Here is an 18,369-nt window from a genome sequence, read left to right on the forward strand (position 1 = left end):
AGATTGCCATTGGTGCAGATGTAGTAGGTGTAGGGGAGGATCTAGCTCTTGCTTTCGCTTTAATCACCTGTAGTTTAGGGAAATCATTCACCTCAGGGTCAGCTCTATTTGCAGCAGGAGAAGCAACTGCCAGTTGCAGCTGCATCTGCCTAGCATTTTTCTCAGCATCAGATGCTTTCTTCTTTGCATAGCTTCTTTTGTTGTGGCCAACCTCACCACAGAATATGCATCTAATTGGGTTGTACTTTATTTTCATCTTTGTCTTTGACCCATCCTTCTCTCTTCTTCTTTTTTTTTTTTTTGTCGGTCTTCCAGGTTTCTGTTTAAATGGGGGTGAGACAGGTGCAAGATGTGGTGTTTTTTCCCATAGATCCTGTCCTTTTACCGGATTAACATTGAAACAGTAAGTTCTCCTATAGGCGTCCATCTTCAACCAGTCATGGCAATACTCCTCAGTCCTTTTTTCATTCTTTGAGAGAAGTTAGGTTTTGGCCAAAAAATTGTAAAAATACCTCCTCACTAAAAAAAAATACTAAGCCCGCCCCGTTCTGCCAAAGCCCGCTATTTAAGCGGTGCGGATTAGGTGGGCTTTTGCTATTTGGCGGTCCCAATTTTTCAGTCTGACCCGCCTTTTTTGGCAGGTTACGTGGGCCGGCCCGGCGGGTTTAGACCCGTTTGCCACCCCTACCTACAATCCTTACACATTGCAACCAAATCTGCATCTGTAACTACGCTTCTCAAACCAGAAGAGAGGGGCACTCCAGGAACTTTCCACCAACAGTTTCCAGCTTCAATGTATCCCAACTCCTTATAGTAGCCCCTTACAAAGAACACATCAAGTGTGTTTCCATCAACACCCATCAAGACTTCGGTATTGTCGGGTTCATATATCATATCTCCCTCAACAGAATTTTTAAACATTCCACCATGGTGAAAGACAAAAGTCATGGGAGGACCCTCCATCTATAATAACAGAGACGATAATACCATTATCAAACAAAATAAAACATACCAAAACAAACCCTAAATCCAAAATAAACATGCAACAACCCAGTAGAACCATCACTGAAATGGAAGACCCCTACCTAACAAATCATCACAAATGCCAGTAAGAACAAACCATTTCAACTCACTCATATCATACAACAACATTCATGAAAACTGTTACTCACCCCAAACCCTACCCACAATAAGATGAACCCATGAGTCACGCCACTAGCAGGACATCATGCAACATAATTACTCAATAAACAAGAGAAACGATTGATCCTTACCTATAAAAGTCGAGATGGCTTCCTCCACTATCAATGTCGCTCCAGGAGACGATCACTTCTGTATCCAATACCGATAACTCTTCCAGGCTATCAGTCTTCCTACGCTGACGAAGGTTGATGGCCTACTTCAAGTGTTGGGTCGAAGGCTTAGGGTATACCTTGAGGGAGACGATAAGTTTTGGAGCGAAACAGAGTGAGATGCTTGTTTGCAGAGGGGGTCATGGGTTGCAACGTTTTGAATCTCTCCAGGGCACCAAACGCCGTCGTCTCAGCTCCTGGAGGCCATTGATTCAAAACGGCGTCGTTTTGTAACTGTGCCACACGGGCACTTAACAGCACACGTCACCTAACGTTAGTCAACTCAGCGGACGAATTGACAGAAGGACTAACGTGGTCATATTCGTCATCTTTCGATGATGATTTTAATTAACTTTATCATTCGGGGACTCTATAGAGAATGAGGTATCTTTCGAAGACGATTTTAAATATTAACTCATAACGAGAAACATTGTACTGCTAATACTCTTTCTTAATATTATTAATATTAACTAATATTTTAGGTTAATATCTTATTTTTATAAATTAATATTTAAAATTTAGTATTTAAAGTTGACCAGGTATTAGCCAAAAACTATGAAACTCTACTTTGTCTAGTTGTTGTGTGTACTACTACTTATATTAGATACATTTTCGTCCGACACATATTTTTCGTGTTTATCCCTTAATAAAAAATAAAAAATAAATTTTTAAACACATTATACATATTTAAATATTATCATATATCAATATATATAACTTTATTTTTATCATATATCAAACTTTATTTTTATCATATACTCTTAAAAAGATTTTAAAAATAATATATATTATTATTTATTAAAACAAAAATTTATTTTAAACACTTTATATCATTTAAAAAGACATTAAAAAAAATAATTTATATTTTAATTTTAATAAAATATCATTACAATTTAAGGAAATTGCTTTCAAGAATATAACGAAGAGCAGAAGAGATAACCGTGTAATGTCGTGCAAAATCTTTATGCTAATCATATGCAAAGAATAAAACAAAAAACAAAGCCAATGGCCACACATATATAATATAATATACAAGACAAGATAATAAATACAGAATTGATTGAGCAAACCAATTTCCCCTCCCCTCCACCTCCCAAGGCCCCCACACCTTTTTTCTTTTTTCTTTCTCTCTATATTTGCCACCATTTCCTCCTTTCCATGGTCTTCACAAGCTCATTTGCTAATGATGCAAAATCTTCAGCTCCACTTTGCAGTTCTGCAGTGCGTTGGCTTATTCTCTGAATCAAATTGAGCAGACAAATTTCAGTTGAACTGAAAACTTATCAAAATATGTGAAAACTATATATATATATATAATTTCTTCAGTTAAAAAAAGGATATTTTCTGACAAAATGAGTTGAAACAAATGAGTTGCAATTCCCAGGGAAAAAAAACAGATAAATCAAAATAACATGCATATGTCAATAATCATAAATCATTTTATCCATCCCTCATAATTTCATTAGCGACAAGACAAAGCAGAAACAAGGAAATATCGAAGATTTACTTCATCATATAACAAGAATATAGCCTTATCTCACTAGGTGGTGTTAGTACTGCATCATATAAGTACAAAATGTTATTATAGAAGCTGTGTAAGTTGGCAATGTGAGATCACATAAAATTTCTACCTCCAATTTTTCCTGCCTCTCCACAAGCTTGTTTCTTGCTTGGGCAGCAGCTGAAGAAGCATCCTGAAATCACACATTAAATGACACATTTTAATAACTGAAATCAACAGAACACGATGAAAGAGAAAGGAATCTCAAAGAAAAGAAAGATAGAACATTACCCCAGTTTTTCTATAAGTAGCCATAATTTCTTCAGGAGTTCTAAGTCTTGGTTTTACATCATCACTAGTTGCACCTTCAAATAGTTTCTCCCTTTCTCGCAAGTTATCTGCACAAAAATATACAAAATTGTTACCGATCTGGCGACCTTTCTAGTTCAAATATGAGACGAATATTCGAATGTGGTTTACCTTTCTGTTTGTTCTTAACATTAGGTGAATACGTAGACACCTCAGTTATGGGCTCATCTATTTCAATGTCATCTGTACCACAATGAAGCAAGTTTTGATGTTGTGTTTTCAAGACTACAAGTGTCATATAGGTTTGTCATACAAGAACTAAGAAATCACTAAATTGGCTTGAATGTTGCAATAAATTTGGTTATGTTGACTAAATCATCCTTTGTCTCTTTTCATTGATTTGTGATTACTATATTAATTGGGGTAATAAATATCAGGGTTAAACTAAAAAGAACATGTTTCATAGATATTCACAAATGACAAATAATCTTAGACAAAATATATATATTGATAAAAACTAAAAGACACTTATTCATGGACAAGATGGACAAGAGGGCGAGTCATATTACCAACAAACAAAATAATGAAAGGTAAAAATGGATAGACGGTTTGGCAAGAAACCTATATTGAGTTCCAATTCATCTGAAACTGTTTGATGAAAATCTGACCGGGGGGACTTATAGAATTTGTCTTCCAAATGCATGAAATTGGAGGGTTGAATTTTAATCATATTGGTTGGAGAGGCTTTCCCTCCTTTAAATCCTTTGACAATACCTCCTAAAATTCCTGGTGCAGAGATCTGTGCCAAAATGATTAAGCTGATTAGATATACAAATAGTGGTGGATTTAGGATACTAAATAAAATCAGAGAAACTAAAACCTGTTTTTTCTTCTGGCTCGAAGAAAATCTAAAGGCAGCATCAGCAGCAGCTGCAAGAACTTTATCATGAAGACAAGGTAAACGCTCCAGATTCCTAAAATAGTATAGAAAATTCTTCATTCAACTTTTTCTTCCTTATTTCCACATGTAAACAAGGAATCCACAATTCCACATTATTAATAAATTCATTACAAAATAGCAAAAATACCTGAATTTGTCTTCACCGGCTAGTAATGAGATAAATGTCAATTCAGAACCATTAGCCTGTAAGTTATCAACAAGAGATGAACGATTTGAAGACTCAGTTGCTAAATTGTAAGCTGACTGAGTATTTGGCTAGAATATCAGGTATGTTTTACATAATCCCATATAAAATGGAAGAAGCAAAAAGAAGAAATAGAGTCCCAGGAAATGTTAAAGTTCTAAAGAATATTATACCAGTGCAATATTTCCATTAGCATCAGAACACAAGGTTTTGTCCATATTCACTTTATAATTCCACCTTAAGATTGATAATAAAGAGCTTTCTGTAACCAATTCCAAATCTGGTAAAGACCTGTCAGACAAATGCTAAAAATTATCAATACACATTATTAGCAAAATCAATAATTACTTATTGCAAGGTAAAGCCCTAGAACAAAGCACTAGCGCTTCCACCTGATCTCAAATATTCCAGTCTGAAGCAACGATAGTAGCCCACAATATTTGTCGTCTTTCTTTAAAATTGTGGTCCAATAGTAGGACTTGGTATCTTTCACTTTTCGAATTGGTTTCTTATTTCCCTGTAACAATATTCATCAAATTTATTTAAAAACAATGCCAATGCAAGTACTAATTGTCATGATAATCAGTTAGAGGACCTGTATCAATGATTTTGCAGAGAATAACCGCAATGAATTCTCACAGCAAAGCAGAACAAGTGGATCAAAAAGTAAATCCCCAGCAGCTGTTACTTCCGAAGAGGAACTTTCAGCCTCTGATGAATTTATGCCAGTTGGGTTACTTTCTCGAACAGGTTCATCAGGGCTAGCACTAGCAGTATCCTTCAAGGGCTCCTCCTCATGTCTGTCATTTGTTGCTTCAGTAGTCGCGATGCTATCCTCTGTAATACAAAATTCTCTTAGAATTTCGAATCAAATCTAAGTGCAGTAAAACTTGCAATATATTGAATTGATGAAAATTGAACTTGCCTATAACATGTATTGAAATTGCAGTTGATTCTTTCACGTGTAATGGTTGGCTGGAAATCATTTTACCAGTATCCCCTTCCACTATATTAATCTTTCCATCCCGAGAAGAGATGAATATTATTTCTTCAAGAGAGTTGCCTGTGCTTGATGTTTCTGATTGCTTTGGACTATTCAAAGCACTATGGAATCGTGCTTGTTCTTTCCAAATCATTGAAGTGATTGGAGAGCTTGAGATTGGTACACTGTCGATCATGAACAAAACTGACATTGAAGTCATATCACAGACTGCAACCTGAAAAGAAATAATTATTAAGCTTTGTTCCAGAATTTGAAAATGATAATGCTTGTACTGGAGAACCAAGAAGGGAAATAACAGCACTACAATGGGTTCCCTTTCCTTGGGGAGATTCATGGACTGCGATACAAGTTTAACAACATAAGTAACTAATTACGTTTTCTGAACAAGTATTTACAAATTCCATATGTGAAAAAATGGGTAAGGTAGGGTTCCATGATGATGAGAGAAATCTAGAGATCACCTTCACTTTTTGTTTCTGTGACAAAATGACAATTTCTCCCATCAGAATGGCCTTGGAGGTCATAAATGCAAACCTATCAAATTCATCACACAGCAAAGGATTAAGTATAGGACAATAGTGTATTGCCTTTGATAGCTTAACTGATTAAGAAAGATTTCTGACAAGACCGCTCTCATTGCCAACAGCCAAAAGTAGGGAGACCGAGCAGAAGTCCAATTTTGTCACTGGAGCACTTGAACCAGCCACTTTTATATCTTTCACCTACCAAACACACAAAGAAAATGTCAAAACAAATAGATATAGAAAATTCACTTACACCCAACATAAGTATATGGTTTCTATTTCTATATATTTGGAGAGAAAATACTTGTGGAATTCTTACCTCTCCCTCTATGTAGCAAATATAAGATAAGACTGGATGTGTAGCATCACAGACTAGGACAGATCCATCCGAATAACCAGCAAAATAAACTCTCTCAATCCCAGAACCTTTAGGTGTGGACAAATGGCTGGGAACACCACCAGTCAACGGCCAATGTGAAGGAGTTGCTAAACTAGGTGTTGAGCCTGTTCTTAGAACTGAGGCTACCTAAGACAAAGGAAACAAGTCATTAGGGAAGCACAAAACAAACACATCACCAGCAAGTCATTAGAGATTACCTCAGTTAGAATCTTAGATGAAGTTGACTCACTGGGCAACCTGACAAGTTGTGTAACAGTCAAAGAAGGATCAGCAATAGGTATTAGCACTGGAAACTCCAAAGCATCTATAGATGGGGTCCTGTTCTGCTGAGATGTTAATGCAGACAGGTTATCACTATCATAAAAATGTAGCTGTCCAGGGTTTGTCAACACAAAAAGATCGGCTTTGGTGTTCAGCTCCATTGCCCCGGCTCTTGGCAGTAAAATCAAGTCTGCAAAAGAGCCACTAAGGGTAAGGTCTGCACGACTAATGCATTTTACTGTCTCCATCCCAGATGACCATTCAAGAGTTAAAACCTGCAACAATACTTTAAAGTTTAGGGGAACACAACAAATATGGTTTAAAAAAAAAAACTAGTGAAAAGTGGAATATCATCAATTCAATGTTTACGACAAATGAAAAAAATTTTCCCACAACAAAGTCAACAGCATCATACATTTATAATTGGTTGTTAGAAATTCTGCTGATAAAGGGTAAGAAATTAATGAAATATATAGGAGGCCCACCCATAATTTAGTTAATGCGAGGGTAATCAACCAGATTGACTATATCAAATGGAATATTCTCCATTTTAAATATTTCCTGCATAATCTTATTAGGTATATGAGAATGATTAGATTATAATATAATTTTTAGACAAAAAGATGTTACCATTAAATATTTCTAGTTGCTATAGTTTCTAGACATTCTTACATTTTTAACTGATGTTGTACGGCTGTCTTAGCTTGTCTTCTTTTAAAAGGATCAGATGCAAAGTGACAGAGAACACACTTCATTTCTGTATGTCACAAACTCTCTCTGCTAAAGTTTGTGCTATAGCTTATAAGGCAAAGACAAAATCATAGATTTTAACATTACATTTACAATATGTTCCTTTACGCAAGAATGGCTATATCTCACATGCCACATCATGCAAGAGCCAGTTAGGCTTGACACATGTTCAAATTTACTTATATAATGAAGGATAGCAAGCATAATATTCTATTCTATTTGAAGGCACGTGAATGGCCAAATTCTAACAAAAAGAAAAAGATACAAATTTTAAATTTGAAAACCAAATAGTAATAGCCATGAACAAATTACTCACAGTCAAAACTTCTTCAGATCCAATTTCATCACCACCGTAGACAAACAACTGTCCATCACAATCACTACGGGATTTTTGGTTGCTGGACCATTGCAAGACAATGACCGGGAGTCTTCTTTCTGCACTTGACAATTGTAGCTTAACAACATTTTTAGATGAAGTTTGTTGACCTTTAGAAGGTGCTGTGGATGATAAATTCCAGAAAAGGATATCTCCATCTAAGTATCCCACAGCAAGAATGGACCCACTCAAAGACGCCCAGCACAGAGCACTTATCTCTTTGTCACCAAGATTTTGTTCAATACTATCGGATGGAACATTGGTGTCTGGTTCAATGGATGAGTCACTACCACGATCCTTCAATTGGAGATCCTTTCCTCCACCAACGAACACGATTTTAGATTCAGCTATATCCCAAAGAATTAGCAGTCCATCCTGAAATGCAATCAACAGTCTGCAAAAATATAGAAAAATACCGGAATTCATTAAGTTGAACACATTCAGTATCAAAACACATTTTCCCTTCACTTTCTAATGTCATAGACAAGACCATCCATGAGGTGGTCAAACGAGGTCTACATGTAAACGGTCTCTCTGTAGACATATACATGATAGAGCACAATGGCGTCGTTTGATTCATGTAGCCGACCCCACTTAGTGGGACAAGGCTTTGTTGTTGTTGTTGTTGTTGTTGTTTCTAATATCATAGACAAAAGGAGACATGACACATCAAATACTGATGGTGACTGTTGATATTATATTCAGATAATTCAGTCAATTAGTTGTTAGGTGTCAATTAGGTTAGATTAGGTCAGTCAATTAGCTGTTAGGTGTCAATTAGGTTAGATTAGAATTAATTATGAACTATGTTTTATCTTTAGTAGGTATTGTAATGATTAATTAGTGTATATAAATATATGAGCTGAGGAGTTCAGAAACCTCAAGCTTTTCACATTAAATCACTGTCTAAACAGAGACATTATTCACTGGCTTGAAATGATTTTGCCATGGTTTCAACCAGAGTTCAAAGATATGGCTATTATTAATATGATAGAAACTACATGCCGCTTTTGTTTCTAGGAAGAAGAATATGAGTTATACGAAAACACTTATGCTCACTATAGATTGTAGTAATTTTGAAAGTTGAATACAGAGAGAGATAAACATAACAAAGTTAAACTAGAAAGTGCAAGCAATAATAGGAAATTTTACAGAAATATATATATTTTTCCTCTGGCATTGCTTGGATAAATCTCAAATTTTGAAACTAAGAGACAGATAATTAATGTTAAATACCTATATGAGCTTTTATGACAAAAAATAAGAATATAAACTACGTATCTCTTGCCTGTTCCCAAAAGACGAAGGTTGTGAAAGAATTCCTACAATTGGTTGGTCACTGTAATCTGAAAACCCGGCAGCTTCTATCAAAAGAAAGCAAAAATGGAAATGAGCAAATCTTAGAGCAAAGAAAAACAAATAGCTCAAACATAAAATCATCTGAAGACATTTCAGACATTGCAGTTACATAGTATTTACTTCATTAAAAGAGATTCAAGGAAACTCAAAGAGTAAATTTTGGTTTAGCCCCCTTAAAACTTTTATTTTTATTTTGATCTCTTTATATTCGAAAATTAAACTTTGGCCCCTCTCCAAATTTTATGCTAGCTCCCCCCGTGACAGAGTAATCTTTGATAGTTTGATAAAATGCATATACACACATCTTTAGAAAATGCAGACCGTATGTAGCATTTATCAGTCATGAAACTAACGTCACAAATGAAGTAATGAACTACCTCTTAGAAATTTTGCAGACAAATCATATGATGACTTAAGTAGTTGTCCTTCCTCAGCTTCAAACTTTACCACAGAAAATGATCCATGCTCATCTCCAACATAACTGAATATCATAATAAAGTAACAAGTTATTCATCATAATCAATTGCAGTTAACCACTACAGACACAGAACCAACATACATGAAGTGGGAGCCACTAATTACAGAGAAAGCAGTAATGTTGGATTCCCATTCTAAAGAACAAACAAGGCTTCTGCTCTCGAGACTCCAAATCTGCAAAAACATAAATTAAAAAAGTAAAAAAAGTAGAAATAAAAATAACAATAAAAAATAAAAGTAACACAGCCAGCATTCTTCTGGCTACACTATAATTGGCTTGGAAATCTAGGTCAATCACCTTACTAACATTACATCAACCATAACCTTATATTCTGAATTGTTCATTTCATAAATAATCATGCTTATCATTGTTCTTTCAGCAAATTCACAATGAGCAAAGAGAAAATGAAGCCAAAATATCCATGATACAATGCAAATACATAAAATATAGACAAAAGTAAAGAGACTGAAGAACTAAAGTATATAGGCTATTTGAAGGGAACTTGGGAAAACAAGAGAAGCACCCAATGATATCAAAGTTTTTTAATCTTTCATTGCTCAGCAATGCCTTTAATTAGAAATCCGTACTACATCACAGAAAATGAATTCTATGAGAAGAAAGTTACCTGGATATCATTGTCATTTAATACACCAACTAAGTACCCCTGGTTCTGAAGGAACTGCAAATGCCAAAAGAATCCATGCGTCAATATGCCTCTAATTTTAGGAAGAATCATCATAAGCTTAGAAAGGTAAGGTTTATACAATTTTGTATCATATTTGTGAAATGCAGATGAAACATACCTCCAAGTGCTTATAAGGCAATTGCTTAGGAGAAATCAAAATTCCCTCAATATTATCACCGCCAATTACCTTTAGTCTTCCATCCCTGCCATTAATGTAAGCAATATAAGCACCCAACATTCAGTTAATAAGAACATTCATTTAGCAGGCTAATCGATAACAGGATATTAGAATATGGCTTTCATCCATGAACATGGATTACATTCAGCTAGATTTTTTGGTATGATACATTCAGCTAGATTTAACGCTAACAACATGCACACTTCTTGCAATTATCAAGTGCATAAAAAGAAATTTACAGAAAATAAAAGCAACTTATTTTCATATATGAATTATTTTTCAAAATTTCAGAAACTCTTTTTTTTCTCATTGACATCTTTTTAAGATATGGGAGCAGTGCAAACTAAAGTAACATAGCATCCATAGTATAGAATCTATATATGTACAAGAATAAAAGGCAATATGCAACTATACTTATCACAGATAATTAGAATGTTTCAATTACCAAGTCTAAGAGTAATTTTTTTCCCCTAAATTGTTGAATCCATTTCGTTTCTCAATGACATCTTTCTATGCAGGAACATTGCAATATCTAAACATCTACAGTATAAATATCAAACCATCAACAACAAAAAAAGAGTCAATATCAAATGAATTGCTTATCAACACCGAGTTCCAAAGATTAAACTTCTCTAAATTTCCTAGTTCATTTTCCTAAGCAATATACTACTAAACAATATAGCTTACAAATTGACCAAAATTAATGTAGCTAACAGCTTTTATATTATAAGTTTATAAACCATCCATCAAAATAATAATAATAACAGTAATAATAAATAGATTGAGAGAAAATTAAATGAACTAACAGTGTTCCAATAGCCAAGAGTCTCTGAATGGAATCAAAGGCGAGAACTGAAGCCGTTGATGGAATGCCATAGTGGATCACAATTCTTGGATCCAACTCACTTGACTTCAAGCCTCTATGGTGTTGGAACTTACTATGCTGAAATAAATTCAAAAAAATTAAATTAGAAGAATTTCAAACCTATAAAAAAGAACCCCAGGAAGAAATGAAGTTGAAAGAAAAAGGAAGTTTTGTTACGTTGGAATGGTGGAGCACAGCTTTGTGCAACAACTTCTTGGCGAACATGGTGGGTTGGTGGTGTCGTCGTCGTAGTCGTTAGGTTTGTGTTTGAGAATTTGGTTTGGGTTTTTCCTTTTGGATGATCAAACCAATGCTAATAGTAATATTTTTCCCATTTTTGCATTCAAAAATCAAAATTCTTTGCTTTTTCTTTCAGCTCTCTCATCAGTCAGTCACCCAGACCCAGCCAGTCAATGAAACAGAAATAGAATTAGAATATGCGTTTTATCAATTAAAATATGTATAATTTATAAATTCAAAGAATAACAACATGGGGATGTAGCTCAGATGGTAGAGCGCTCGCTTAGCATGCGAGAGGTACGGGGATCGATACCCCGCATCTCCAATTCAAATTCAAATTTTATTTTTACCCGGTTCGAACCGGAATCCGGCCAGTTTTCACCTTGTGGTAAACGACGTCGTTTCGTTCATGGGAAAAAAAAATAGAGAACCCTAGGTCGGTTCCCCAAAGCTCAGCAGTACTCACTACTCAGTTACTCACTTACTCAACATCTCCTTCCTCTCGAGCTCCTCCCTCACATAACGAAATGTATATTTTCAAATTCAAACCTTTGTTTTTAACTCATTTGTAGGGTTTAAAACCTATTTCTCTCCTCTCCTTAGCCCTCACATTCAAGGTATGAATAATTATTTGCTCCTTGAACTATTAATTCTTCTTGTTGTTGCCATGCTATTTGTTTTGTTGCTGTTGTTTCTGCATAAATTTACGATGCTGATCTGCTAATTGCTTAAATTTTCCTGTTGTTGCTGCTTCTAAATTTATGTTCTTGTAGCTAATTTTGATATATGCTTTTGTAATATTTTTATCACTAATTTTTACTTGGTTGATAACTTCCAAGTTAGACTTGATTTAACAGTTATGTTAGTTGCAGCAGAAGATACTTTCATTCAGCCATTCATCATGTCTTTTCATATTTCTCTGTTGCAGTTCTTTTTTTTTTTTGGTCAAGCAGTTACTTCCAATTACAATGACTCAATGAGACCTTACTATTGAACATAGAGCCCATTAGAGATTATGTTTTGTATAAGCCCAGTTGTAGCCCAAATATGTTTCTTCTTTTGAGTCGTCACTGCGATTGCGAAGCACCCTCCTCTCTCCCCTGAGAAACAAAAACCAAACCTGAAAGCTTTTGCCATCGTCTTTCCGTGTGTGAAGGCATGACAATGCAGAGTAGCGGCACAGTTGGAGTGAAGAGAGTGTTCATAGGAGCAGGATGCAACAGAATAGTCAACAACGTTTCATGGGGTGCTTCTGGTTTTGTCTCTTTCGGAGCTCACAACGCCGTTGCTATATTCTGCCCCAAGGTCCCTTCTCTACTGTTCTTTTTCTTTTTCTCTTTTTTTTTTAAATTACTTATTACTTATTTAATCCATTTTTCATTCAGTTACCTTTTGTCTTAAAGTTCGTATTTTCATTTTACTTATCTGTTGTTCAGAGTGCAAATATTTTGACTACTCTTCCGGGTCACAAGGCAGTTGTGAATTGCACACACTGGTTACCAAGCAGCAAGTTCCTATTTAAAGGTAACCCTTTTTCTTTTCAATCTTCCTTCTACTTGAAGTCTACAAGTTGAATGTGTGATTAACCAGTAATAATAATAATAATATGCTTCTCGCATAATCTGTTTTTAATGTGCAGCAAAACAGTTGGAGCAGCATTATTTGCTATCTGGAGATGCAGATGGTGCTATTATTTTGTGGGAACTGTCCCTTATTGATGGAAAGGTGCGGTTTGTTCCATTCCCCCCAAAAACCCCAATCTTCAATTGTGTGCAACTAACTTCTGAGATGCAATTGTTAGTTTGAAGCTTTATTTGACTGTGTTTTGCATTTTTTTTTTCTCTTTGATCTGTTCTTAGTGGAGGGAAGTGTTGCAAGTACCAAAATTACACAAAAAAGGTGTTACATGCATTAGTGGAATTATGCTTTCCCAAACTGAGGCATTGTTTGCATCTACTTCCTCAGATGGCACTATTTGTCTATGGGAATTGGTATTTCCACTGACACGCAATGGTAAACCCTTATTCCATATGACATTCACCTTTATTGTTGCCATGCTTGTACTTCTCTACATTTATTGATATTTCCTTGATCATTGTAGGTGACTGTAAATTGTCATTGCTGGATTCTTTCTCCATTGGTTCCAAATCTATGGTAACCTTGTCGATGGCGGAATTGCCTGGAACTGGTGGGCAGATAGTCCTTGCTACGGGAGGGTTGGATAACAAGATCCATCTTTATTGTGGAGGAAGGACAGGAAAGGTATTTTGATTCCCATAATTATATTAATGTGAACCTTTATTTTTATTTTATTTTATTTTATTTATCCACTGTTGTATGTGCTCAAGTTATTTATTTACTTTTGTTTTACGTATGAACTTAGCTTGTACATGCATGTGAGCTGAAAGGACATACAGATTGGATTCGGAGCTTGGACTTCTCACTGCCTATAAGCATCAATGGGGACGCAAACAATATTTTTCTGGTGAGTTCGTCTCAAGATAAATGCATACGAATTTGGAAGATGGCGCTACGGAGCTCTATTACCACTGGAAAAGGCATATACAAGAAGGAAGAAATAAGCCTTTTATCCTATATAGAAGGTCCTGTACTTGTAGCTGGTTCATCCTCTTTTCAGATATCATTGGAATCTCTTTTGATCGGACATGAGGATTGGGTATATTCAGTCCAGTGGCAGCCCCCTTTGGTTGATTCTGTGGAAAGGGATGCCTATTACCAACCACAAAGCATCTTATCGGCTTCTATGGACAAAACTATGATGATCTGGCAACCTGAAAACAATTCTGGTGTCTGGATGAATGTCGTCACTGTTGGGGAACTAAGCCATTGTGCTCTGGGGTTCTATGGTGGTCATTGGAGCCCAAGCGGAGATTCAATCTTAGCACATGGTTATGGTGGTTCATTCCATCTTTGGAAAAATGTTATCAATGATAATTGGCTGCCACAAAAGGTTCCCTCTGGTCATTTCGCATCAGTGACGGATGTTGCATGGGCCAAATCTGGTGATTACATTATGTCTGTTAGTCATGACCAGGTATTTAAAAAATATATTCATCCACAAAAGCTTTACTATTAATCAATTGTGTTTGTCAACTTTTCTCTTATAATTTTCAATTTAAAAGTGGCTTGCACGCCAAATCTACGAGTGATGTTTAACTAGTTTGATAATCTTGGCAATCTGTACTTGCTAATGTATTTTCTTTTTTCAGATCATTCTAGTCTTTGCTGCTGCCTGCCAGTTGTCAAATAATAACTCTGAACATTTGCCTGCTTAATTCTGGCTCTGAAAAAATTTGTTACTATGTATTAAAATTGCAGACAGCTAGAATTTATGCTCCATGGAAAGTTGAGGCATCTCTAAAGAAAGGGGAGTTCTGGCATGAAATAGCAAGGCCTCAGGTACATGGGCATGATATAAATTGTATGGCAGTTGTTCATGGTAAGGGAAATCATCGTTTTGTAAGTGGAGCTGATGAGAAAGTTGCACGAGTGTTTGAAGCTCCATTATCATTTTTGAAGACATTAAACAATGCTTCTCTGCAGAAGAATTGTTCTTCTGATGATGTCCTCACAGATGTTCAGATTTTGGGTGCAAATATGTCTGCTCTTGGACTATCACAGAAACCTATATATGTTCATGGTTAGCTATTTTGTTGAAATTTGAAATTTGAAATTTATGATGTTAGACTTTTCATATGGTGAAACAATTACAAGTCTGTTCTGGTTCATTGGTCCTTAAAAAAATTGACTTGGTTCTAATTTTTAATGCAGCTGTACATGAGGCCCCTCTGAGAGGTGTGGCTGATGGTCTTGATACCCTAGAAACCATTCCGGATGCAGTTCCAACCGTGTTCTCTGAACCTCCAATTGAGGATCAACTGGCTTGGAACACACTGTGGCCTGAAACACATAAACTCTATGGTCATGGAAATGAACTATTTTCTTTATGCTGTGACCATAGGGGTGAGCTTGTTGCATCATCATGCAAGGTATGTGGTGTCGCACTATCTATACGCAGTGATCCTGTATAATTAGACAAAGGATTTAGTGTTACATGTAAATCTTTTCTGGCTGGAATTTTTATTAATTAAGGGATTAGATTCTGCTTATCAGCGTTATTCTTTCATCCACTATATTATTTCTATGTTATTTGGTAGTTATTGCCTGCTTGTTTTATGCGTTGCAGGCGCAATCTCCAACTGTGGCAGAAGTATGGCTTTGGCAGGTGGGTTCATGGAAATCAGTTGGCCGCCTGCAATCTCACAGCTTAACAGTAACACAGATGGAATTCTCACATGATGACAACTTTCTTTTGACTGTCTCAAGGGATCGCCAGTTCTCCGTTTTTACAATTACAAGAACAGGTAACAAAACAGATCATGGACTTTATAGGATGAAGGCATGTGGATTTGCATCATTTTTGCATTATTGTTCAGCAATGTAAATCAAGACAACAATAGTGTAGAAGTTAAATACTATAATATTATTTAGTGAACACCTATATTACAGCAAGAAATGTAGGTCTGCGTAATCCTAACAACTCAAATGTGGTTTGTAGGCACTGATGAAATCAGCTATAGTCTTCTTGCAAGGCAGGAAGGACATAAACGAATTATCTGGTCATGTTCTTGGAATCCACATAGTCATGAATTTGCAACAGGCTCACGGGATAAGATGGTGAAAATCTGGGCCATAGAGAAGGAATCGTCAGTCAGACCGCTTTTGACTTTACCTCAATTTTCAAGTAGTGTGACTGCACTATCTTGGATTGGCCTCCAAGATCGGAGAAACAATGGACTTCTAGCCATTGGAATGGAAAATGGTCAAATAGAACTGTGGAGACTATCTTACAACAGAGCAGATGATGGGAGCATTTTGGCACCAGGTTTGGCTGCCACACTTGCAGTACGTGTTGATCCATTTATATGCCATGCCTCTACTGTAAACCGTCTCGCATGGAGGAAGAACGACGAAGATCATATGAGTATGCAATTGGCTTCATGTGGAGCTGATAATTGTACAAGAGTGTTTGACGTAACTGTTGAGTAATTAGGCTTCTTAACCTTACTTTTTTATTTTTAATACATATGTAGAATATTTTTTAATTGTTCCTGATATAGCTATGTCTTAGAAAATGTCCCTGCTTGCATTGTTTATGCTGAAAAATGCCTGTTATTGATTTTGCTGAATAATTAGTAGTGTTGTACCCACCATTTTCAGCTGTCTGTTTTTACCCCCTCCCTCCTCCCTTTTCTCGCCGAAAGATGTTTATATTCATTTTGTTGTTTGGAGAAGTTTAGGAACCAACTTCTCTGGTAGCTACCAAATTGTCAACTATGACTCTCCCTTCCTCTTGTTAGATTAAAAGAGATTAAAAATATTATGTTTAAATCTTTTGCTAGCTAGTAATATAATATTGTAAGCATTATTAATTCATTACAAAATGTTGAAAAATGAGTCTTTAAGAAATTTAATCAGTATGCTTCTTTATCTCTGAAGAGATGTAAATTTGACTTTTTGAATCGTTATTTACGCAAATATTATGCAAAAGCTAATAACAATAAACTGACATTTCTGTAATTTTCCAATACACTTCTACAGCATAACAATAAGAATATAATAACGGAAAAGCTCTGCATACAAGCCATTAGGGCTTGTATGCTTTACAAGTTTATTAAACAATAAAGTTAAAATACGCGCCCCTTTACGTACGTTGATTACACGCGCTATATAATATCCCGCGTATATCTAACTTCCAAATTTAAAATATTTGTTTCCTTCTTCGTTTTCGTTATTTTGAGATTTGCTTGTTCTTCTTCTCGCGCGTCTTCCTTCATTTTTCTCCATCGATCTTTTCCTCTCCTTTTCTCACTGGTATATTCTTCGTTTACGTTATCTTTTTCTCTCTCTGCAACTCGAGTTTTGTTTTCTCTTTTGATTTGTTGTTTTCTGAAATCAAAGTTTGAACTCGTTTTGAAGATAATGGATCCTTCAAGCTCAGATTGTGTGCTGAATCCAGGCGAAGTGGATTATGGATCTAACGAAGTTCCTGAGGTTTGATTTACAGTAATTTGTATAGCATTGTGTAGTTTAAAAATTGCTGAACATTGTTTAATTACCTGGAATTTATAGCAGACGCTCGGGTGTAGATCAATTATACTTTGGGTGTATTTTAGCAAGAAGTATGGGTGTATATACACTTTACTGGTTTTTTGTTATTTTTAATTGAGTTGTTGTTGTTCAGGTGTATTATATCAGACATGATTGGGTGTGTTTTTAGTTTTTGACATGGTGTATTCTGCAGCCTGTGTATTGACAGTTTATGGCTTTAAAGGTCATTCTGTAGTTGAGTTGTTTCGGTTCAGGTATATCATATTAGACATGATTGGGTGTATTTGTATCATATCTATGGGTGTATTCACAGTTCTGACACGGTGTATTGTGCAGCCTCTCTCGGTTGTTGATGACGAGCTTGTTCCGAAGGTCGGAATGACCTTTACCACCCTTGAAGATGCCGGAAAATTTTACAGGAAAACAACACAGGGAACTAAGCATGTCCATTCGTCGTACGATAGAGAATAACGATGAGGCCGGTATCAGACCAAGCAAAACCTACCAATCATTTGTTGCGGCTGCCGGGGGTCACCGCGAGTTAAATTTTATCGAAAAGGACGTGAGGAATTACATTACCAGGGAAGTGCGGAATGTTTCCGAACAAGAAGATGCAAAGGAATTCGAGAAATATTTCTTAAGAATGAAAGAGAAGAATCCGAATTTCTTTTTTGAGCTCGAACTCGAGGAGGATCAATCGATTAAGCTGGCTTTTTGGGCCGACGCAAGAAGCAGAGCCGCCTTTGAGTATTTCGGAGACATCATTTCATTCGACACCACCTACAATACAAACAGGTAACAAACTGTCCCT

General features: G+C 35.9%; 2 protein-coding genes and 1 non-coding gene across 4 annotated transcripts; 2 read left to right on the forward strand and 1 right to left on the reverse strand.

Moving 5' to 3' along the window:
* Positions 1–2,272: 2,272 nt before the first annotated feature.
* LOC107484976 (uncharacterized) lies at positions 2,273–11,567 on the reverse strand. Its single transcript, XM_016105514.3, is given in 24 exon segments — positions 2,273–2,590; positions 2,984–3,046; positions 3,145–3,251; positions 3,334–3,405; positions 3,784–3,961; positions 4,043–4,136; positions 4,251–4,306; positions 4,481–4,598; positions 4,700–4,824; positions 4,903–5,144; positions 5,233–5,539; positions 5,541–5,647; positions 5,772–5,844; positions 5,934–6,032; positions 6,154–6,360; positions 6,432–6,770; positions 7,562–8,015; positions 8,910–8,985; positions 9,358–9,461; positions 9,540–9,631; positions 10,084–10,137; positions 10,262–10,346; positions 11,128–11,264; positions 11,364–11,567. Coding segments are annotated over 24 exon segments (3,345 nt in total). The 5' UTR covers positions 11,412–11,567; the 3' UTR covers positions 2,273–2,482.
* A 111-nt stretch (positions 11,568–11,678) lies between these two features.
* On the forward strand, positions 11,679–11,751 carry TRNAA-AGC (transfer RNA alanine (anticodon AGC)). Its single transcript has one exon. It is a non-coding gene; the product is annotated as a tRNA-Ala (tRNA).
* Positions 11,752–11,895: 144 nt separating this feature from the next.
* Positions 11,896–16,660, forward strand: LOC107484977 (elongator complex protein 2). 2 transcript variants are annotated; one of them, XM_016105517.3, is made up of 11 exons: positions 11,896–12,043; positions 12,355–12,731; positions 12,863–12,950; positions 13,066–13,151; positions 13,286–13,439; positions 13,528–13,688; positions 13,810–14,481; positions 14,766–15,087; positions 15,219–15,436; positions 15,634–15,811; positions 16,006–16,660. In XM_016105517.3, the coding sequence occupies exons 2-11, from the start codon at positions 12,585–12,587 to the stop codon at positions 16,494–16,496; spliced, it is 2,517 nt and encodes an 838-aa protein (XP_015961003.1). In that variant the 5' UTR covers positions 11,896–12,043; positions 12,355–12,584; the 3' UTR covers positions 16,497–16,660. The 2 variants fall into 2 exon arrangements, with proteins under 2 accessions (XP_015961003.1, XP_015961002.1); XM_016105516.3 differs by having other exon boundaries at positions 12,583–12,731.
* The last annotated feature ends 1,709 nt before the right edge of the window (positions 16,661–18,369 follow it).

Source organism: Arachis duranensis, chromosome 4 (genome assembly GCF_000817695.3).
Source record: "Arachis duranensis cultivar V14167 chromosome 4, aradu.V14167.gnm2.J7QH, whole genome shotgun sequence".
NCBI lineage: Eukaryota > Viridiplantae > Streptophyta > Magnoliopsida > Fabales > Fabaceae > Arachis > Arachis duranensis.

What these genes read in the sequence shown, in the direction of transcription:
- LOC107484977 (XM_016105517.3), top strand. Translation starts at nt 12,585, where the DNA reads ATGACAATGCAGAGTAGCGGCACAGTTGGAGTGAAGAGAGTGTTCATA. An exon ending in CAGCAAGTTCCTATTTAAAG is followed by an intron (nt 12,951 to 13,065) that starts GTAACCCTTTTT and finishes TTTAATGTGCAG; the next exon opens with CAAAACAGTTGGAGCAGCAT. An exon ending in ATTTCCACTGACACGCAATG is followed by an intron (nt 13,440 to 13,527) that starts GTAAACCCTTAT and finishes TGATCATTGTAG; the next exon opens with GTGACTGTAAATTGTCATTG.